The following is a 24,891-nucleotide window of genomic DNA, read 5'->3' on the forward strand; positions in this document are numbered from 1 at the left end:
AACATCTTCACCAATGACCCTGCTACATGACTCCTTTACCACTCTCTGCAGAGACAATGATCTGGCCAAAACTCCAACCAGATATACCAGCATTTGGGCTGATATCATTAGGACATCTTGAGTGCATGTAACCTCCCTCCCACATCCTCTTCTCATATCTCCAGAAGCCCTGGAAGTTGTAAACATAACCCACAAAAGCTGCAGTATTAGAAATTGTGCTTGACATAAAAAAATGTTCCACATTGAAGCCTCATCCCCCACCCATATTTCCTAGGTAACTTGACCTTACCTGCAAGACCCTGCCCATTCCTGGGAGGGGTCTTGGAAAAGGTAGATAAGCCTTTGAGCCAGGGGATTAGGGTTTGCCCTGCTGGGCTCTCTGGCTTTTGGGTCTTTGCCTCTTTCGGTCTTTGACCAGCATGGAGGTCAAAGGAAGATGGCTGGAAGGAGTTAAGACACAGGGCTAGCTAAGAATGGCTGAATGCTTGAAAGGTTATGATAGAGACCACACATGTGGTTAAGAGGGTATGAATAAAGCTGATGCTTCCTGATGCCTGCCTGTGAGTGAGTTCAATACCCTTCGCTTTCCTGAACCCCAGACTCGCTGGTTGATAGGGGATGAAGCCACGTGGCCGGGGCCTAAGGATAAAGGCCTCCATCCTTCACCATCCTTCACCATCCAGCACCATCTTTAATTATTTAATACAACACCACATCACTAATCATCAGGGAGATTCAAATAAAAACAACTATGAGGTACCACCTCACACCACAGAGATTGGCACACATCACAAAGAATGAGAACAAGCAGTGCTGGCAGGGATGTGGAGAGAAAGAAACTCTTATCCACTGCTGGTGGGAATGCCATCTAGTCCAACCTTTATGGAAAGCAATTAGACATTCCTCCAAAAACTGGAAATTGAGTTCCCATGCAATCCAGCTATACCACTCCTAGGAATATATCCAAGGAACACAAAAATACAATACAAAAATCTCTTCCTCACACCTATATTCATTGCAGCGCTATTTACAATAGCCAGACTCTGGAAACAACCAAGATACCCTTCAACAGATGAATGGCTAAAGAAACTGTGATACATATACACAATGGAATATTATGCAGCTGTCAGGAAAGATGAAGTTATAAAATTTTCCTATTCATGAATGTACATGGAATCTATTATGCTGAGTGAAATAAGTCAGAGGGAGAGAGAAAGATGCAGAATAGTCTCATTCATCTATGGGTTTTAAGAAAAATGAAAGACATTCTTGCAATAATTTTCAGAGACAAAAGAGAGGAGGGCTAGAAGTTCCAGCTCACTTCATGAAGTTCACCACAAAGTGTGATGAGTGTAGTTAGAGAAATAGCTACATTGAGAACTATCCTAACAATGAGAATAAATGAGGGAAGTAAAGCCTGTCTAGAGCACAGGCGGGGATAGGGTGGGAAGGATGGAGATTTGGGACATTGGTGGTGGGAATGTTGCACTGGTGAAGGGGGAGGGTTTCTTTACATGACTGAAACCCAACCATAATCATAAAACCATAATCACATTTGTTTAAATAAAGATATTAAAAAAAGAAATTGTGCTTGAAATTCCTGGATCATACTGCTGCATTTGTGGCCAGATGACAACTCCATTTTTGTTTAATATTGTCATTCCCATAGAAACACACCAATTTAGATGCCCATGTGTATATGAAGTCAACTAATATTCAGAAACAAATGAAGTGACAGAATAGTCAGCTAGCAACAAGAGCTTACTAAATCTTCTACCTTTGGCAATGATTTAATGACCTCTTCGGAGATACAATAATTTGAGTAAGGAGAGAGATGAGGGGCAATGTTGTTGGAAACGTTGCACTGGTGAAGGGGGTGTGTTCTTTTTATGACTGAAACCCAGTTACAATCATGCTTATAATTACTCTGTTTAAATAAAAATATTATTAAAATATTTTCTTGTTGCTGTTCCTTTTTATTCCTATCTTTTTTCTTTTCTTTCTTTCTTTCTTTCTTTCTTTCTTTCTTTCTTTCTTTCTTTCTTTCTTTCTTTCTTTCTTTCTTTCTTTCTTTCTTTCTTTCTTTCTTTCTTTCTTTCTTTCTTTCTTTCTTTCTTTCTTTCTTTCTTTCTTTCTTTCTTTCTCTCTCTCTCTCTCTCTCTCTCTCTCTCTCTCTCCCTCCCTCCCTCCCTCCCTCCCTCCCTCCCTCCCTCTCTCTCTCTCTCTCTCTCTCTCTCTTTCTTTCTTTCTTTCTTTCTTTCTTTCTTTCTTTCTTTCTTTCTTTCTTTCTTTCTTTCTTTCTTTCTTTTTTATTTTTTGATAATTTTCTTTCACTTACCTGGAAACAAATGTACTATGATCAATGATGTCAAATATGTGATACATGGCTTTTAAATAAAATAGATTAAATTAAAAATTGAGAAACAGCACAATCAATCCCTCCACTTCTAGGTTGCATGGTCTTTAGAATAGGAATGTAAGAATTCGTGAGCAAACTAGAAAAAAACCTGTAAAATTAAAAAACAGTTCAGAAAGTCAGAAACAGATATTGAAAAAATTCAAGATTCATTCTTGCACATATGCAAAACTTTTAATAAATGATTAAGAGATGTGATCTGGGGCCAGTGAGGTGGCACTAGAGGTAAGGTGTCTACCTTGCAAGCGCTAGCCAAGGAAGGACTGAGGTTTGATCCTCCAGCATCCCATATGGTCCCTCCAAGCCAGGGGCAATTTCTGAGCGCTTAGCCAGGAGTAACTTCTGAGCATCAAATGGGTGTGGCTGAAGAAAAAAAAAAAACAAACAGACAAAAAAAAAAGAGATGTGATCTACATATTTACTCACATAGAAACTATATTACTGAAACACATTTTTCTCTCCACCTTACCCCTTATCTCAAATAATTGAATAGATTAATTTTTTGAAAAAAATCTCAAATAATTGAATAGATTAATTTTTTGAAAAAAAATTATGTGGCCCACATAAGCCCAATAAGAACAGACTTGAATATGCATTACTTCTCCAAAGGATAGGAACATATGGCCATAAAATGATAAAGTCTATGAAATCACAACCAATGCATGATGGAATAGACATAGATGCTACATGTATGGCACTGGATTTGTCTTCCTGTGTTATTCACATCCTATGAAGCAGAGCCTGGAGTATACTTATTCTACATGTGGGAGATGATCCCTCATCTGATGCCTGGGGAGCCTTGGACTCAGACTGGTGAGAAATTGCTCTTTACAAGAAAGGAAAATTAGTCCTAACCTCAGCACAGATGATTTGTGTTCTATCATCTTTTCTTATTTCTTTTTTTTTTGTGGCTTTTGGGTCACACCCAGTAGTGCTCAGGAGTTACTCCTGGCTCCATGCTCAGAAATCGCTCCTGGCAGGCATGGGGGACCATATGGGATGCCGGGATTCGAACTGATGACCTTCTGCATGAAAGGCAAACACCTTACCTCCATGCTATCTCTCTCTTCTTTTCTTTGCAGAAAAGAAGTTCAAGGAAAGGCAAAAGCATGATGCAACATCATTTTTATTGAATGATCTTACTTAAAAAGATGTAATCAGGAGAAAAGAAAAGGAACAGATGTTTAAGAGAGAAGATGAGTTTCAAATAGTAAGTAAAAAGAGACAGAAAAATGTGTGTTCAAGAAGAGGCTCAAAGACCAGGTCCTGACAGACTTTCAGGAGGAGGGTTAGCTACACAGTTTCTCCAAATGGATTTTCCCTGGAGTTCTCTGAATACATAGAAGTTAATCCAGGAGTCGTCACAGAAAAGTTTTGCATTGTTGATGGTTTCATAATCTCATCCCTTGCTCTGTTAAAAGTCACTTTATCATTTCTTAGAATCTTCTGTACCTTCTCCTTTTTATGAAGTTCTATTCCTCCCTAGGTGGTGTCTCAATTTCTCCTCACCAAAAGACTCAGGATTTTTTAAAATAAAATCTTTATTTAAGCTTCATGATTACAGGCATGATTGTAGTTGGGTTTCAGTCATAAACAGAACACCCACCTTTCACCAGTGCAACAACCCCGCCACAAGTGCCCTCCCCCCACTCTTGCCTGTATTCTAGACAGGCATTCTACTTCTCTCACTCACTAACATTGTCATGCTAGTTGTTAGTGTAGTTGGGTTTCAGTCATAAACAGAACACCCACCTTTCACCAGTGCAACAATCCTGCCACATGCCCCCCCCCACTCTTGCCTGTATTCTAGACAGGCATTCTACTTCTCTCACTCACTAACATTATCATGCTAGTGGTTAGTGTAGTTATTTCCCTAACTGTACTCACCACTCTGTGAGCAGTCCTTCTGGCCCTCATCTCTATTTTCTCTGGGCTCAGGATTTTTAAGAGAAAGTGATGTGTTCATTATGAAACCTCATGAAACCCTCAGATTGACAGAAAAACTGGAAAAATCACAGCATAACAAAGCACAGCACATGAATAAAACACCCAGCTAGCCTTTTCCTGAGGGCCAGGAGGTCTTGCTTTGCTCTCTAGCAGTAACTCAGCCCATCTTGCTTGTTAAGAATCTTTTTGTCTGCCCACCCTCTTCCCCATGCACCTCCCCTCTGGAGTACAGAGGGAGGGGGGAACCTGAGGACCACTAAGAGTCCACCTGAACCCACTTCTGGCTATCTGAGCTGGCACCCAGGGAAGGCCTGGAGTCAGGAGAAAAAGACAAGGATGGCTGGGGGCCTGCCAAGCCTCCCAGCACTCCCCAGACTAGGGAGAAAGGCTCTGGTATGGGGCCTCCCCAAACCCCATACCTGGCAAGAGCTGGTCTCCAGAATTAAAGAGGAAACTGGAAGCCAGATGTCTGCCCGCCCTCCTCCCCATGTACCTCCCCTCTGGAGTACAGAGGGAGGGGGGAACCTGAGGACCACTAAGAGTCCACCTGAACCCACTTCTGGCCATCTGAGCTGGCACCCAGGGAAGGCCTGGAGTCAGGGGAAAAAGACAAGGACGGCTGGAGGCCATACTCCAGGGGGAGGTGCATGGGGAGGAGGGCAGGAAGACATCTGGCTTCCGGTTTCCTCTTTGATTCTGGAGACCAGCTCTTGCCAGGTATGGGGTTTGGGGAGGCCCCATACCAGAGCCTTTCTCCCTAGTCTGGGGAGTGCTGGGAGGCTTGGCAGGCCCCCAGCCATCCTTGTCTTTTTCCCCTGACTCCAGGCCTTTCCTGGGTGCCAGCTCAGATGACCAGAAGTGGGTTCAGGTGGACTCTTAGTAGTCCTTAGGTTCCTCCCTCCCTCCATACTCCAGGGGGGAGGTGCATGGGGAGGAGGGCGGGCAGACATCTGGCTTCCGATTCCATCCTTGAATCTGGAGACCAGCTCTTGCCAGGTATAGGGTTTTTCTCCCCTGGACTTCAGTTTTTCCCTGGGCACCAGTCTAGGTGGACTCTATAGGGGTCAACAGGCTTTCCCCCTATCTCTCCCTACACTAATGGTAATGTGCTCTGGGAGGAGGGCAGGCTGTTCTAGCACTGGTTTATATTGAGACAGTCAGTGGAAATTTTTTATCTTCGTTTTCATATTGATAGTATTGTGTGCATATATTCTATATATCCATAATATCCATCTTGTATTGGGACCTTGATACTGCCCTACAAAGCTCTTTTCTAATATTTTATTGCCTCAGTCCCAACCCTTACTTCCCCCCATCCTCCCATGTAGGTGCAGCTAATGACATGAAGCTCACCACATAGAATGATAAGTGCAGTTAGAGAAATAACTACACTGAAAACTATCATAACAATGTGAATGAATGAGGGAAAAAGAAACCCTGTCTCGAGTACAGGTGTGGGTGGGGTGAGGAGTAGGTAGATCTGGGAAATTGATGGTGGGAATCCTGCACTGGTGAAGGGGGGTGTTCTTTACATGACTGTAATCATACAACTACAACTATATTTGTAATCACAGTGTTTAAATAAAGATAATTAAAAAAAATTTTTTTGTTGTTGTTGTTGACCATATCCAGTGGTGTTCAAGGCTTCCTCCTGACTTAGTGCTCAGCATCACTCATGGTAAGTTCATGAACCCATACGGAGTGATGGCACAAATGCCCTATCTCTACCTCTGTGGCCCCAAACTATTAACTCTATGGCCCCAAAGTAGTTAAGAATCTTATGATTATAACATCCTAACTTTTTCAAAGTTAATAGTGGAATTTCCTAGTGGATAGCCAAAAACAGAATCAAGACTACAAAATGTGTAGCTTAACAAAATAAAATTAATAGGACATTTAGAATTTTGCGACCTTAAAATGCTTATTTTCTTGGGGAATGCAGTAAGATAGTACAGTGGATAGGGCACTTGTCTTTCATATTGGGTTTGATCACTAGCATCATGTTTTGGTTCTCTGAGCACCACCAGGAGTGATCCCTGAGTACAGAGTCTGAGCTCTGAACACCACCAGGTATGGCCAGAAAACAAAACAAATTTCTTTTAAAGCTTACTTCCTTAACTTCAAACTGAAATCAATGCAGGACATTGTTACATTAGCATCTTTTGAATTAGAATACTGACAAATAAGTGGCCACAATTTCTAGAACATTAGCTTAAGAGTGTGTTAGAACTTTCCACATTACAACCAAGATATAGGCAAAATTAAGATGAACAAGTATACACCAAAAAAGACTTACCAGTTTTCCTAGTACTGTAGAGGGAATCAATCAACTCACCTTAGCAGGCAAGAAGCCTATTGGTAGAAGTAAGAAGGCCAACAAGTTAGTTAATAGAAAAGGAAGTGGTGTAGGGTTGTCAAATGGTAAGATGTAGAAGAAAAAAAAATCAAACTTCATCATCTTCCTGGCTTTTGATATCTGGAAGAATGGTAGAAACTCTTCCTACTCTCAGAGAGGACTTTTCTGCATAATGTTGCAGAAAGATAGGTAGTGAGGACCTGATCATATGTTTTTGGGAAATAATAAAAACTTGAGAAGAGAGTGGCCTAGTCTGAAGCAGCCCCAAGATTATAAAGAATATTAGTAGTAAACTTCAACACTGACCTGTCATGACTTGATAGGTCAACCATCCTAAAATCCAACAAGAATATAGCTCTGAAGGAAGAAACGGAAGACATTGCTTAGTGTATATATATATATATATAGTGTATATATTATATACTATATTTATATATATCTTCAGACCCAGAAAACTGGATATACATTATTTTAATGATTCTCCATGATAGACCACAAGCTGGGCCATAAAACATACTTCCATAAAATCAAGAGGATAGAAAGACCTTCTCATATCATCATGCACTGAAATCAGAGGTGAATCACAAACACAGAGAAAATCTTTAACAACTGGAAATTAAACAACTTAGTACTTAAAAATCTGTGGGTAAAAATCAAAGGGTAAATTCAAAAATTCCTTGAAACAAACAAGAATTAAGACATAAATTATCAGAATTTGTAGGACACAGCAAAAGCAGTACTAATAATTATAAAATATTTAAGAAGGTAAGCAGAATTAGGAGGCATGCAGCAGAAGTGATAAGTAAAAATATGAAGTCTAAAAATTTGACGAAACTGGAGGGGACAGCAAAACGATACTGGACTCAAAATGGTTAAAAGTTGGGGTTATGAGAGTTTGGGAAACTCATGACTATGTACACTCTGTGCACAAGTATGACACCTATCAATGCTTGTAGAATAAGTTACCAGGGACCTTACTGGGGTCTGTTACATGCAATGAAAACATCTTAATATCTAGTTCTGTCTCTCCAGCCCCTATATTGATCTTAACAAACAGATGATATGAGTATTATAAGTTATTTTCTCTTTGAAGGGATCTGAGATTATTGAAGAAGTGTGTTAAAAGGGGGGGGGGGCTCTTACATTTATTTATTTTTTCCTTCGACTTTTGGGTCACACCCAATAGCGCTCAGGGGTTACTCCTGGCTCTACGCTCAAAAATTGCTCCCGACAGGCTCGGGAGACCATCTAGGATGCTGGGATCCAAACCACCCACAGTCCTTATGCATACAAGGCAAACACCTTATCTTCATGCTATCTCTCCTGCCCCATATTTTAATAATTGAGTCCCACTTAGTTTTAACAGCTCATCTAACTAGAATTTCAGTCTTTTCCTAAAGTGAAATCTCAAATCCATATGGCTTTTCCTGAGCAGTTTCTGCTTTCCTTGAGAAAAGTCAACTGCCTAAAAATTATTTTTTCTTTTTTTTTTTTTTTTTTTGGTTTTTTTTTTGGGGGGGGCCACACCCGGTAACGCTCAGGGGTTACTCCTGGCCATGTGCTCAGAAGTTGCTCCTGGCTTGGGGGACCATATGGGACACCGGGGGATCGAACCTCGGTCCGTCCAAGGCTTGCGCAGGCAAGGCAGGCACCTTACCTTTAGCGCCACCGCCTGGCCCCAAATTATTTTTTCTTTACTAACAACTTCTTTTATTCTCTTTTTTGACTATAAACTCATTTCCTTTTGTACAAACCTTTCTTCTTGCTCTGTGAGATGCTGTGAAATTCATGAATTATTTAATAAAACTAATGAGAACTATACATTTATTCTGACAAACTTGCTTTAACAAATATCAATGTCTTATTTAAGAAGATAGCTCATCACAGACATTAGGAAGAATTTTCCTTTTGGTGGTGGGAATGCCTCTGATTCAACACTGTATACCTAAAATTTTACTGTGAATGATTTGTAATCCACTTTTGTCAAAATAAAAATATTTATTTAAAAAAAAGTATTTCAGGTAAAATGTTTCTGAACTGACCTTTTGAGTTTTCAGAATGAATTAACATATAAAAACACACATCAGGTGAGTTATCAGAAACTAAGCTGATGCTGTACAGCAGAGTTTGGATTAAAAAAGAACACATAACTTTTCTCTAGCAATAGTTGGTAAAATTTCATTAATTATTTACATCTTTTGACAATACACTACATTCCTTGCTAAGCTCCTCCATCCTAAAAAGAGCAGTTTTGTAGACTATAGGATGCAACATTGTACTTGAAGAAATAAAAAAAGGGAAGTAAGTAGTCTTTCAGTGATTTACAACTTAGTTTTGACTAGATGATTCAAAATCTCCTTTAGGCCTGCAGTCACAGGAATGGAAAATGGGACTTTCATATATTGGAGAGGTTACAGGCATTTCCTAGCATCTCAAAAACCCTCCACACTTGCATCTGTTTTCTTTTCTGCTGCTGCCTCTGATTATCACTTATTTTTGTATACATATATACACACACACACACACACACACACACACACACACACACACACACACATACATGTTTTAGGGCCTATACTCCATACTAAAGAGACATTCCTGGAGATGCTCAGAAAGCCATATGGAATACCAAATATCAAATCTAGGTTGGCCACATGCAGCCAAGCACCTTACCATCTGTACTATCTCTCTGACTCCCAGAGAGATATCTTTTTTTATTTTTTTTGTTTGTTTTTTCGGGCCACACCCGTTTGATGCTCAGGGGTTACTCCTGGCTAAGAGCTCAAGAATCGCCCCTGGCTTGGGGGGACCATAAGGGATGCTGGGGAATCGAACCACAGTCCTTCCTTGGCTAGCGCTTGCAAGGCAAACACCTTACCTCTAGTGCCACCTTGCCGGCCCCAAGAAAGATACCTTAATAATATCTTAAGTGAAGAACATTATTCCATTCTCATTCTTGGTGGGACCCATTTATACTCTAGCAATATTGGCCACATCCCAAACTATATTTAAGCATTCTAAACCTGAATGTTATGTTTGTCCTCCTCACCCTCCTTCCAGAAATGTTTATATTTCATATACAATGCTTACAAATTTCAGTATTCAAAGTGGTTGATACTTCACATTTACTATTGAACAGTGTCATGCTGGTTCATTTTTTGGAATATATTCCTTAAGTTCCTACTTTGGCATGCAATGTTAATAACCCCTTAGTGAACTAAGGAGATTGCAGTGCACATGGAGAGTAAAATAGCACAGAATCACTTTTTTGAAATGCTAATGATATTTTCAAGGTATTTATTTATTATTATTTAGGAATCTATGGCAATTTAAATTTGCTGGAAGAAAAATGTTAATGTCAGTTTTATATAACTATGAAAAAATCACTCCTAAATATAGTGGAGCCTTTTGAACTAATTATTCTATTCATTTTTATAACATTTTTATTGAGGTACCAGGATTTACAACATTGTTATCCAAAAATAAACCTCCTTCTCCCTACCAGTGTCCCAAGATCTCTTCCTATTTCCAACCCCATGTAAGAACATTTTTGAAGATAGACAAAATCTTCAGTTCAGATAATTTTGACCATTTTATTGTTCTTTTTTATATTTTTATTGGTAAAATAATTGAAAATAGGGAGACCTTGCATTGTGCAGTTTTCTTCCCCCCCCCCCCCCCCCCCCGCATGCTCACTAACCTATTATGGTCAACTTAGTCACAAAGAAGGTTATTCTCAACTTCCTCTTTCTCCCGCAGGTGGAGAGCAACACAGTGGAATTTCCCATAATAGTGAAAATGAAGAGGACCCACAGATTTATCGACTTCTCAGTTTAGGAGAAACAAAGCCATAAATATGGGGTGGTAAAGACCAGAATGCTTTAACACACAACCCCAGCTTTGCTTCTGCAATGTCTGCCTCCTGACTTCTGTAGCCTCACCGGCAGAGCCTTGCTTGCAAGAAAACAAATACAGGTACTAAAGAAATAGTAAAATATAAAGGGTGTTTGCCTTGCATTGGCATATCAAGTTTGCTGTGCATCCCATATGGTCTCCTGAGCCTTCCAGGACTGATCACTGAGCATAGAACAAAAAACAGGAGTAATCCCTGAGTATGTCAGGTGTGTCCCTAAAACAACCAAAGGGGGAAAAAACACCCTAAACCAAACCAAACCAAACCAAACCAAACCAAACTAAAGAACAATAAAAAGAAAAAGATACACAGGAGAGGGCTCCTATTGACAGGAATACTCCTGGAAATTTAAGCAGCTTTGAAAAATTTCTATTTGGATCTCTGTCAAGTGGCCAAAATCAAAAATAAATCTTTTTTTCCTTGGCCAATAAATTTTAAGCCTATGAGAAAATTTGAATGTATTGAATAGAACTCTATAACCACAAAGATCTGAGTAGTTATTGTAAGAAGAAATTGAAAAGTGTATAAAGATAACAAGGTAGTTTCAGTAAATAAAGCACTTCAATTCAGTGAACTATTGTGTGCTATTAAGATAGTCACGAAGATTATGTAGTAGTATTAAAAATGCTTAAATATATCAGTGAGTGGAAACTCATGATGAAATTGAATATTGGGTATGATTACAACATTGCAAAATTATACACATAGGAAAAAGACAGTAGTATAATGAAATATTGAGTGGTTATTTCAGGGTAGTGAGTTACCTTACTCATGGATTATCTTACTCATTTTCTTTTGACAGCTTTTTATAATATTAATATTAAAGTTTTACTGAATAATGTATAATTAGTGAAAAAAACAGCAGTGCTACTGATTTAAGGTGTCAAGTACTTTATTATGAAGTTTTCAATGATTACTTCAAAGGGAGCGTTTTTTTCTGCTTCAATTCTATAGTACAGAGTCTTCAGAGACACAGTCTGGGCCAGCAGAAAAGTGTAGATGATCAAATGAATCCCCAGGAAAGCTTAGAATTCAAAGACGAGACACATCAGCTCCCCAAAATCCGGACAGAATCTTGGTCACAATGTTCAAAATTTCAAGCTAGAATCTGCAATTATTCTCCTATTTAGAGTAAAATATCAGATGAGTCAAGAAAATAGCTTGTGACACATTCTGTGTCATTCGGACTATAATATATTTCAATTATTTTGTCAAGTACTAGTTTAGTATATTGCTGTGAAAGCATTAGGAACTATGACAAATACAATCCTTGACTTTCAGTAAAGCAGATTACCCTCATAACCGGATGGGACTTATCCAATGAGGAAAAGTTGAGATTTCCCAAAGGAGAAAAATTTGTTCTTCAAGAATTCAAATAGCATAGAAATTGTACCAGGAATTTTAGTCTTCTACCTGCTTTATGAGTTTCATAGTTACCAGTCCTCATAATCATGTCAGAAAATTCCTTAAATTAAATCTCTGTCTCTATACACTACTCTTTCCTCTGATAAAATAATTATTTACTAAAGATATATATATATATATGTATTCATAGGTATATAGAGATACATGAGTATAAACACAAACACCTATTTTTCTATTGGTTCATTTTTTATATTTACTTAATTTTGGAATCTGACTGATACTCTTTTGAGAATTTAGGTGTCAGTGTTAGACAGTGTTATTATTTAGCGGGGATATAGACAGTGATTAGGGCTTATTCTTGGCTCTACTCTCAGGGATCATTCCTCGTGGGGCTTGAGGGAACTAATGGGATACTGGAGATGGAACCTGGGTAGGCTGCCTGCGAAGCAAGCACCATTCTCACTGTACTAACTCTCCAGCTCTATGGAAGCATTTTAAAGTATCAAGTATTACTTACATAGCAATATTTACTACATATACAATTGTTTACATCACAAAAGAAATCTACATGGGTATATATCTTTTTTTAAAGACTTTTGTTTTGTTTTGTTTTGTTTTGGGGTCACACCCAGCAGCGCTCAGGAGTTACTCATGGCTCTACGCTCAGGAATCGCTCCTGGCAGGCTTGGGCGACCATATTGGGTGCCAGGATTTGAACCACTGACCTTCTGCAGGCAAGGCAAATGCCTTACCTCCATGCTATCTCTCCGGCCCCTACATGGGTATATTTTAAACACTGTAACCATTCACAGAAAATGTGGATGCCCTTTGTTTGTGATTTTTCATGTTGAAAAAAATTCCTCAAAACCTGTGAAAAACACCATATTGGCTTGAGTTGTGTAGGGAACAAACTTGCCTGAATAAAGGGGCACGTTGTACTCAGGGTAAGATCTGATTTTAGAGGATCTTAGCGCTGGTGACTCTGCTACTTGGAAGGGCACAGCTATTACATCACTCAGTTCCAGCATGCAGATGTCATCATCCATTTGGGGGGCACATCTTTTACTATTATTACTTCCATATTCTTTTTCTAGTTCATTATTGACAGGTCCTGGGCAAAATGAAAATAAATTCTTTGCTACAAGCATTTTTGGTGCCACCATGTTTGATGCATAGCTAATTATTTCTAAGGTAGTAATGTCATAAAGGTGTTATGACAGCTTGACTTGACAGGTTTTAAGTTTGGTCCGTGCAGTGGTGGTATATATGATGGTCTTGAAACAGTAGAAGCTAAATCTGCAAATATAAGTCCTTCATCAAGCAGTGATCTTCCTGCTTCACAATTTATCAAATTATGGCAAAGGTGAAAGAGGCAGCTGATAATTTGCAACAAATATGACAAAATTTACCATCAGTTTTTAGCTAACTTTACTAAATGTATCATCCAGATACTAGGAGATGTAAACAAAAAAAGAAGCTTCTCCTATCCCCTAGTCATGAGCCCTGAGTGTATTTTCCTTGAAAATGGGCATTATTTTTTTCTGTTTGCTCATGCAATAAATGATGTAGACAAAATTTTGGTGTTCAGTACAGAATTTGACATAGATAATTTGGTGAAATATAAGATCTGGCCCTGTGATGGACTATTTAAATGTGGTCCCAATCAATTACATACATTACATTTAATGAGAAAAAAAATGTCTGATAGCAGCATTTGTCAAATGAGTAGAGGTTTTGAGAAATGCATACAAAGCTCAGTGATAAAGAAGCATCTTGTCATATATTTCTCTTGATAAAAGAATAATTTTTTTTTGAAAAAGGAAACAACATTTTAGCATGTTCTTAGGTTAAAAATTCTCCTTATTATTTTGCAATTTAATGTAGTATTTGTTTTACTGAAAAATTTGTATTATAGCCAGTTTGTTATGCAACAAAAATATTTGCAGCAAAAATGTTTGCCATGAATCTTCCGATTTCATTTATGACCAGATGGGGTCACAGTCTTCTGGCTGACTCACTACTTTTTCAGTTTAGATATTTGTGGCATTGAGAGAGCATTAAGAACAGAAAATAACTCTGAAAAGGTTTGGTCTGAGTGCAGAAGGAAATGGGTTTTCATAGGAAAATCATCTACTTTGAGGTACTTAGAAAACTTCCATCAGGAGCAGATCCACCTGACTCAGCTCAGCAGGCTGTCCTGGACTAGCATCACCTCAAGCACAATTAGGAGTCTCTGCAGAGTCTTTGCTTCTTCAGAGATGCAGTATTGACCTGTTTCCTGCCCCCAAGTGTCACGGCTGAGCTTAAGCCTGCACTGCTCCTTTTTATTTTTTGTGGCTTTGGAGGCAATGAGCCAAATAGACTCTCAAGCTTTTGCAAAAAAAACAAAAACAAAAAAAAAAAAAAACAAAAAAAACAAAAAAAGAAAACAAAAACAGAAACAAAAAAAAAAAACAAAAAAAACTCTATATGTGAACTATCTACATCAACTGAGCAAGCACATATTCAAGACCATACTAATTCATTTTTATCAAGGTATTTGATATTTGTGAATCATACTGCCTGCAGTACACAAAGATAAGACAATGAAAAATTATGGCCACACTCTGCAGTGCTCAAAGATTACTCTTGGCTCTCTGCACTCAGGAATCAATACTGGTGAGGTTCAGAGGACCATCTAAAGTGGCTGGGATTAAAATCAGGTCAGGTCCATGCAAGGCAAGTACTTTCTCTCTGGCCCCAGAATATTTTAAAATATTCTTGACAGAACATAATTTTTCCTTTAATGTTTTACAATATAAAAAATAAAAATAGCACTTTATGATTAGTAGTAGCTACTTCTAGTATTTACTTAAAGATTTTTTGTGCAAAACTTTATATCTGAAGAATTGGTTCATATTCAGTGTTATTATAATGATGATGATGATTATTCAGCTTTGGTCACACCTGCCAGTACACAGGCAGTCTTCCTGGCTCTGTGCTCTGAAATCAATCATAACTGGCAGGCTTGGGGGACCATATGGGATACCAAGGGTCAAACCTGAGTCAGCTTTTTGCTAAGCAAAAGCGGTGCTATCTCTTGGGATCTTTTCATTATTTAAAATAGACTTAGAAACATCTTTTCAATGTAAAAAAATATAACCTCTTAGTAATTTAAGTTACAAATACTTTATCAGTTTCCATTTTGTTTAGTGTTTTTTTTTTTATTGAACTTAATCCAATAATTGCTTACTCTCCTTTAGTACAATAGATTACCTAATATTCCTGAAGCCAGAACTTAGGAAGCCACTGCCAAATTGTGTGGTGCATTATAGCATCAAAAGTTATCTCTAGTCTAGACAATGACCCAGCTTCAATATTTTTTGCATCTCTGCAGACTTCCTGCCACCATACACTCCAGGGATGCCAGTTTTGTGGCTGACATCTCCAGGAACCTTTGGAGTCAGGCCAGGCCACCCCCCCCCCCTTTGCCTCTGTACTTCCAGGAGCCCCTGTCAGTCATGCCCATAAACCAGAGACTTCTGGCATGACTTGTTAAGTAGCCAATGCTATAGACTTATGCAATTCTTGGAAGAGAGGCCCAACTAGCAGGCAAAACTCATGGACATACCAACCTCATGGCTGATTGCACTGGAGCCCCTCAGAGGGCCCCTATGAAACAAACTGTCATCATATGAGCTCTACCCAGTGCTGCATTCCTCAAATTTTTGAACCACATGTCTGTTTATGTGACTGCAATACTACCATAACTTTCATTCTAATGTCCTAGTAGGAAGACACAAAAATATTAAGTAAATGATTCCTACATGCCAAGGTATATACTTTAGGAATATTAGAAAACTGGTGACTATAATGAAGGAATGTTACATTGGTGGTGAAATATTGAATGCCAGAAATAACTGTATTATGAACATCTATGTAAACCACACTGTGGAAAATAAAGAAATTTAGTTAAAACCACAACCAAAAAGTCACTCAAGTTCCTTTTGTCATAAATCAACTTATCCCAAATAGAAACCTGTAACCAGATTTTTATTTATTTGATTTCGGTGTGGGAGTAGGATTTATCATCATTCACTATTGTCAGTACTCAAAGGAACATGTATGGATTGGGGGTTAAAGCTACATTGGCTAGATGCAAAGTAAGCTTTTTACCCACAGTCCTCTCTTGATCTATATAGTTGACTCTTTTATGCTGCCTCTTATATATGCTCCTAAACATTATTGTCTGTTTTACAACTCTATGTTAGTAGTTTCATACACTCACTTTTTGTATTTTTGATTACAGATCTGTAATTATTTTCATTTTTATTCCAAGATAGAATTTGATTTGATAGATGCTTGTATAGGTCCCAGCTTGGAACAATTACAAACATTATTCCCAAGGTATGTATTTGAGTAGTATTTATTTATAAGCATGAAAATGTTCAGGTTTTCAAGAGGGGAATCTAACTCTTAGATAATATAGAACTATTTTCTTCTAATGCTAGAATGAAGTTTTAAAATTTTCTTCACACATGTTCTTTACAATCTTTATATTTGTATTAACTATGTATGTGTTGAAATATAATTATGCATGCATAATTAAAACAACTATGAGGTACCCCCTTACACCACAGAGATTGGCACACATCACAAAGAATGAGAACAAGCAGTGTTGGCAGGGATGTGGAGAGAAAGGAACTCTTATCCTCTGCTGGTGGGAATGCCATCTAGTCCAACCTTTATGGAAAGCAATATGGACATTCCTCCAAAAACTGGAAATTGAGCTCCCATACAATCTAGTTATACCACTCCTAGGAATATACCCTAGGAATACAAGAATACAATACAAAAACCCCTTCCTTACACCTATATTCATTGCAGCACTATTTACCATAGCAAGGCTCTCGAAACAACCAAGATGCTCTTCAACAGACTAAAGAAACTGTGGTACATATATACACAAAGGAATATTATGCAGCCATCAGGAGAGATGAAGTCATGAAATTTTCCTATACATGAATGTACATGGAATCTATTATGCTGAGTAAAATAAGTTAGAGGGAGGAGAAAGATGCAGAATAGTCTCACTCATCTATGGGTTTTAAGAAAAATGAAAGACATTTCTCAACAATTTTCAGAGACAAAAGAGTGGAGGGCTGGAAGTTCCAGCTCACTTCATGAAGCTCACCACAAATAGTGATGAGTGTAGTTAGAGAAATAACTACATTAAAACCTATCCTAACTATAAAAATGAATGAGGGAAGTAGAAAGCATATCTAGAGTACAGGTGAGGGGGGAGGGCTTGGGAGGAGGGAGATTTGGGACATTGGGGGTGGGAATGTTGCACTGGTGATGAGTGGTGTTCTTTACATCACTGAAACCCAACCATAATAATGTTTGTAATCAAAGTGTTTAAATAAAGATATTTAAAAAAAGAGTAGAAGACCAAAAATTTATGCATGCATTAGATATATAATATTACATATTTTATTTTTATTTTTCTACTTGGAAGTTACACCCACACTGCTTTGGTGTACTCATAGCTCTGTATTCAGGAATCACTCCTGGTTTTTCTTGGGAAAATCATATTGGATGCTGGGGATTTACCCCAGGTCAGCTGCATGCAAGTTAAGCCCCTCCCAACATATATTTCTCTAGCCCAACGTGAATTTTGAATTCAAAATTTTCTATTGTGAATATTGTTTAGTTTACACTGTTATATTTTCCAAGTAATAACTAACTAGCTTATATGACAATTATTGTAGTTACTTTGATGCTAAAAATAATTTGTTATTTTACTAATTATAATAGATGCTTAATCAGTTCATTTCTATTTTTAATGGCTATTATTATAACCAATGGCAAATGATAAATTATATCTATACTCTCAAATATATACATATGTTATCTATATTTTTCATTTTGTTGCATTCAAAGTTTCAAAACAGGGTACAGAGAGATGGTACAACATTTAATATGCACGCATTGGATGAAGCTGACACTGTTTTAATCCATTGCATGATCCCCCAGTGCTGCCAGGTGTGACACTCTGAGCAAAGAACTGAAAGTAACTCCTAAGAAGCGTTAGTTGTGCCCCCTTTAAAAAAAATAAATTAATTTAAAAAATTAGAAATTTCTGAGTCTGAAGAAATAACACATGGGGCCAGGTGCTTATCTTGCATATGACTAACACCAACTCAAATCTCTGACCTCATGTGTGGCCCCCAAAACATTTCAAAGGGTCACTTCTGAAAATTTGTCCAGAAATTGTCACTAAGCACAGTCAGTGTGGCCTTAACACCCACCTTCCAATAAATAAATAAAAGCAAAATAAACAGACAAAAAATGATTCAGAATACTTGTCAGATTGTAATACAAAATTTTTGTTAATGTATATAAACATAGGATTAATTCTGGTGCATTAATATTATTTAACGTAAGTTCTGTAAATTATCCTTTATGTAATAATTTACGTTATGTAAATTATGTAAATTACTACATAACGTAATTATTATGATGTTGATGAATTACATGCTAGTGTTTATTGATATTTGTTACCCCTCATTTGTGATCAATTTTAGGTGTTAGTGCTTTTATTTAAAAGTTTACACATATATAGAAAAAAATGCTGGAGCAACAGTGGCAGCAGTAGTGGCTGCAGCAGCTGTGCAGAGGAACTGAAGCAGCTCAGTGCCATCCCAAGCATGAAGTCCTGAGTCCGGGGCAATTGATTCCTGGAGAAGAAGCAACGGCCAATCATTAGATCAAATCAAGCTCCTAGGGAGATTGCCAGAGAAAAACATGGCAGTGGAATGGCCTTAAACAACAGAAGCAGTGCTGGAAGCAGCTACATGGCTGTGTTCCCAGATGTAAGAATCTAGGAATGAGTGGTGCCCTGACTTGGTTCCACGGTGGGACTTAGAATTTTGGCGCAGCTCTGAACCATCTGCGTGGCTGAGCTTGCAGGATGTAGACATTAGCACTGAGGGAGTGAACATGATCAAGGCTAAGGAAGTCAAAAGGACCTCACAATTTGACCATACAGGTGGCATACGCGTAGCTCTAAGATGTACAAGATGATCAGCAACGGAAGGGAGGTCAAGAGGCAGGTTTGCCATAGCCAAAGATTTGCCATTACCATTGTCAGGGAGTAGTGCCCTGACTTGGTACCAACACAGTATGATAGTTCTGAGGACTCAACTAACTCCAGCCACCTATATAGCCTTTCTAATCAGGACTTTAGAGAGGAAACGTAGAGAATGTTCAAAGAACTCAAAGAAAAACATGGAATGAACAGAATGAAAAGCCTATTGGATGGATGTTCTCAATAAAATATGAGAGTAGAATGATAAAACTTTAAACAGAAATAAACAGGTCTTTAAACAGACTTTAAACAGGTCTGAAAAACTAGGTAGGTGAAATAAAAAATAAAATGGAAGAACTGACCATCAGAGTAGTAGCTGCTAGAACAGAATTAGTGAGCTGTAAGATGAGCTGCATAACACCTCCATACAACATGAGTTAGAAAAGAGATTTAAAATAAATTTGCAGAAGATGAAAAAAATTATCAAAATAAGAAAACATACAAAATTGGTCATTGGAATAAATTTAAGAGGACAACATAAGAATCATTGAGGTCCCAGAAAATTATAAAGAAAATCTTATGAATAAGAGACCCAATAAAAAGCACCCCAAGACACATCCTAGTCACAATGACGAATCCCACAGATAGGGTTAGAATACTGAAAGAAGCAAGATTAAAGAGGAAAATTACATTCAAAGGAACATTCTTAAGATTTACAGCCGACATGCCACAAGAAACCCTCAAGAAGACAGTGGTGGTATCTTTTGACAAGACTGAATGAAATAGAAGCCTTCATTAATTTCTGCTCTAGGTTTTTAAAATTTTTTTGGGTTTTGGGGCCACATGCAGTGACACTCAAGGGTTACTCCTGGCTATGTGCTCATAAATCGCTCCCGTCTTGGGGGGAACCATATGGGACGCTGGGGATCAAACCGCTGTCCATTCTAGCTCAGCATGTGCAAATGCCCTCCTGCTTGTGCCACCACTCTGGCCCCATCTGCTCTAAGGTTTATTATTTACACCCTTCTGCCTACCTTGGGCTTATTTTGCTGATAATCTACCTGCAGGTGTTGTTATATCAATTAATTTCTTTAAAGGGGCAAGAAATACAAGGTGGCACAAGCAAATCCTTATCAACAAATGGTTTTGGGAAAACTGGTCAACTACATGCAAAAAAGTGAACTCAGCCTCAAACGTATTTAACACTGCACACAAAGATCAAATCAAAATGTTTTAAAGATTTTTATATCTCTGAAATCATAAGATACATTAAAGAAAAATGTAGGCATGGGCCCGGAGAGATAGCACAGCGGCGTTTGCCTTGTTAGCAGCCAATCCAGGACCAAAGGTGGTTGGTTCGAATCCCAGTGTCCCATATGGTCCCTGTGCCTGCCAGGAGCTATTTCTGAGCAGGCAGCCAGGAGTAACCCTGAGCACCGCCGGGTGTGACCCAAAAACCAAAACCAAAAACAAAAACAAAAAAAAAGAAAAATGTAGGCAGAACACTTCATGACATTAAAGCTAAAGACATCATCAAGAATGGAACATCACTAGCCAATCAAGTGGGAGCAAAATAAATAAATGGAACTACATTAAATGGAGAAGATTCTGTACCTCAAAAGAAATGATGACTAGGATACAAAGAGTACCCACAGAATGGGTACTGATAGGAGTTGATACCTAAGATATACAAGGTATTGGTAGAATTTAGAAAGAAAAAACTACATCTAACCCCATGCAAAAAATGAAGAGAAGAAATGATCAAATATTTCCTCAAAGGAAAAAAAATACAGATAGTCACCAGATGCTTGAGAAAATGCTCCACAACACTAATCATCAGGGTAATGCAAATCAAAACAACAATGTGATATCATCTCACACCACAGATATTGGCACACATTACAAAGAACAATAACAACCAATGCTGACGTGAATTGGACTAAAGGGACACATACATTTCTATTGTGTATGCAGACCAGGTCAAGTCTTTTCAGAAAGCAAATGAATATTCCTCAAAAAAAATTAAAACCTAGAAATTGAGCTTGTATATGATACAGCATACCACTTCTATGGATATATCCTAGGAACACAGAACACAATGCAGAAAACATTCTGCACCTCTACATTTATTGCAGCATTATTTACAATTGCCAGAATCTGGAAACATTCCAAGTCCCTGAGAACAGATGAATGACTAAAGAAACTATCATATATCTACATAATGAAATATTATGATGTTGTTAAAAAAGAAATAATGAAATTTTTTATACGTGGATGAAAATGTAGAGTATTATACTGTGGAATGTGTCAGAGGGAGAGGGGTAGACATAAAATAATCTCACTCATTTGTGGGATATAAGAAAAAATGTAGTATGGTCATAATATCTTGAGATTATAGAGATAAGGGCCAGGATGATCAGTCCATGTTAGGAAGTTCGTCATTAATAGTGGAGCAGTGCAGTTAGGGTCAAGAGTTAGGTAGAGAGTTAGGATAGAGATCACTATGCCAATGATAGCTGGAACTCATCCTCTGGAGCCTTACTGGGTGTTGAACAAGGATAAAGTTATATGCATGGTATCCCTTTTTTAAACAATGGTCCAAACCAGAGTGTTAAGAGAAAAAAAGAAAAAAATAGAGACAGATGAGAGGCAGTGAGAGAAACACACGAGAGAGAGGACTAAAATATCTGTATCAATGGCAGGCAGGGGGTGGTATGGAGGAAAACTGGGGACATTGTTGACAGGAAATATTCATGGGTTAAGGATGGTTTATATTGTATGGCTAAAAATCAATCACAAACTACTTTGTAATCATGGTGTTTAAATAATAAAAAAAATTTAAGTTTAAAAACATTTATTTATAATATTTATATAAGTAATTTAAATATTTGTACAAGTAATATATAATTATATAGTTAAATATATTTTAATCATAATCATATATTTTATATATTGATGTATAAAATAATTATAAGTTTCAAAAATGTATATTTTATTTCTGATAATGATGTTCATTTAATGCAATTAAAAATTTTGTTTTGGGGGCCAGAGCAATAGCACAGCAGGTAGAGTGCTTGCCTTACATGAGGCTAACCTGGGCTTAGTCCCTGGCATCTCATCTGTCCCTGAGCTTGCCAGGAGTGATTTCTGAGTGCAAGGCAAGGCATAAACCATGAAAGCCAAAACAAAAAAATATAAAACTTTGTTTTTGTGATGAATTTTATCTTCATTAACATCAATGGCTTTAATTTCCTTTAGTTACTTCTCCAGTAAATAGCACATGATTTTTGTTATTTACATAAATTGATCATCTACTTTAGGTAATAGTATTTAATTCATTATAATTTATTATAAATTTATTTTTTCAAAATTTTAATCATTATTTTTTATTGACTTTTTACTATAATTTTTTACTCTTTCTTTGAAATGTAATCATTCTCTTCAATCACGTGCTAACTTCAGGGAATGTAAGGAACTTAAAATTTAATTTTTAATAATAATCAATTATTAACATTATACATTACACTATGATAAATAATAAATTAGCTTGTTCTTATTATCCTCAGGTTCTGTTGAAACCATCTGTGAGTTTTCAATCCAGAGTTTTAGTAAATTTTAATACAGTCTTTCTAGTAATTGTTTTTGTCATTTGCATTAAAGCTTTATGAGTATGTTACTAATTTTTTTAATTGTTATATCTGTGTTAAACCAGCATTTAAAAACATTTTTATTATGTTTAAAGGTTTTTTTGTTTTGTTTTGTTTTGATTAGTTTCTGACTAATATATTTAGCTCTAGCTTTCATTTTAGAAAGCATACACTATTTTCACATATTAGAGGAAACTATAATATTTTGAGACTACGTATTTTCTTCTTCAAGCTTTGTAAACATACATGATAAAGGTGAAATTGAAAGAATATATTCGGAATTTATTGTAGAGGACAACATTAAGGATCTCGTGTTTAAGAGGATGCAAAGTTGATTTAGCCTCTGAAGTGAGTTTTTTTTTAACAAAACTTTTAGTAATGTTAGGTTGTTTTCTCAACATTATCAAGATGTAGATGCTAATGAACTCAAATTACCTTTCACTGATATTTTTGTATTAAAACACTCAACTGTTCTTTTTAATTTTTGTTTTGTTTTGGGGTCACACAGATGGTGCTTAGGGGTGACTGTTGGCTCTGCATTCAGAAAATTACTCTTGGCAGGCTCTGGACCATATGGGATGCTGGAAATCGCACCCACGTTCAGTGCACACAAGGCAAATACCCTCTCCATTGTGCTATCAGTTGGTCCCCCAAATACTCAAATTTTAATATCAGGTAGACATTAATCATTGTTTTCATTTTTGCTCCTTCTATGGCCTGCTTTCCCTTATGGTAGTTTTGTATACAAATCTCATGAAACTTTTCTGCAGTCCTCATTTCTCTCTATCATCCTATTTAGCTTTCCATTGTTTTCTATAAATTTTATGTGATTACTTGATTTTTTTCCCAGCAACCATCACATTAAATAAGTTCACTTTCTATTCACTGCAGCTACTGTAATTTCATCCTAAAACAGTATTTTCTGAATTGAGACTTGCTTGTTTTTCAAAAATACATTTTTGAAGTCCTGCTGCGAAAACAAATGAGATATTTTCTAAGATTCTCTCCTGTTTTACTCATGAAATCTATTTCATAGGGAGACACATTTTCATGTTTAAAGTAATTTCTTCTTTTTTATCCTTCAAGTAACAAAACAGTGTATCATGTCCAATTTTTCACAGGATTGGTGGTGGTGGAAGGGTTTACTGCCATATATCTAGTTAGATATCCATAAATCTAGTTATTAATGAATTTTGAACATTTTTAGCCATAGATAAGAAAGAGAGAAATAGAGAAAATTGTTATTTATGTATTTATTTAATTAGTTATTGTAATGGAGATTCTATAATGTGTGCAGGATGAACTTCAGTAAGTAGCTGAAAAGGGATGGCAGGGTCTGTAAAGGTGGTAACTATTTGGACTGTGACTATACCAGCACTGTCAAAGGCCTGCCCATTTCTCTGGGCTCCTTGAGTTAGATAAAACATATGACCACCAACCTCCTCTGTGAAATTAGCTAGAATTTGTAAAGTTGCCATAGGAACTCCTATGTTCCTCTTTAGCTTAGCCTCTGACTCAGTGAAGAATCCAACTGGCCTATTTCCTATTTCTGGCACAGATTTTTTTTTTCTAAAATTATACTTTGAAGGACTTTTGGATATAAACTGGAAAGAAAAGAAATCTTAACCATATGTATTTAGGTAATTTTGAACTTGAAGTCAATGTTTGTTCTAGAAAAATTTCTTCATTTACAAGTTTAACAACTCTGGTGAGTACAGTGAAACCACAAATCCAAAAAGAGTTTACCCTTTAGTAGGGTAATGGTTTTCAATTAATCAAGAGTGATGCTGAGTACCTTGTTTAGATGTTCAGAAATCAAGTTTGTCGTGGATGGAAGAGTTTTGAGGCAGCCAATTACTTTCAAGCAGATCTGGATTCCAGCTGGAAGCACAGATTTATATTAAAAATCAAATTATCCTGGCTAGATGTATCAGTGCATTGGAAGTCAGTCCTCTGGCTGAGTCTTCAGTTAGGGGCTTGCTGTAGCAGTGCTTTGGGCTGCTATCTTTGTGCTGATGATAAATAAGGTTGCTTGTTTGTATTATTGGGTAATGTTTGGAAGGCAGGTGAGCAAATCCTGTGAAAATTTTCTCCCTTTTCTCCCCGCTGAGAGTCCTCTAGTGGAAGACCTTATTTACATCAAGGAATTTCCTGATGAAGGAAGTGCTCTACTACTGC

At 37.2% G+C, this 24,891-nt stretch overlaps 1 protein-coding gene across 1 annotated transcript in view; it reads right to left on the reverse strand.

The window, feature by feature from the left end:
* Positions 1–19,034, reverse strand: part of NPSR1 (neuropeptide S receptor 1) — a 249,539-nt gene extending 230,505 nt beyond the window's left edge. Inside the window, 3 exon segments of the mRNA XM_049781739.1 lie at positions 10,420–10,546; positions 18,621–18,716; positions 18,834–19,034. Of these exon segments, the coding sequence (XP_049637696.1) occupies positions 10,420–10,546; positions 18,621–18,716; positions 18,834–19,034 (424 nt within the window).
* Positions 19,035–24,891: the final 5,857 nt, after the last annotated feature.

The sequence above is a fragment of the Suncus etruscus genome, chromosome 10 (genome assembly GCF_024139225.1).
Source record: "Suncus etruscus isolate mSunEtr1 chromosome 10, mSunEtr1.pri.cur, whole genome shotgun sequence".
In the NCBI taxonomy this organism is placed as follows: Eukaryota; Metazoa; Chordata; class Mammalia; order Eulipotyphla; family Soricidae; genus Suncus; species Suncus etruscus.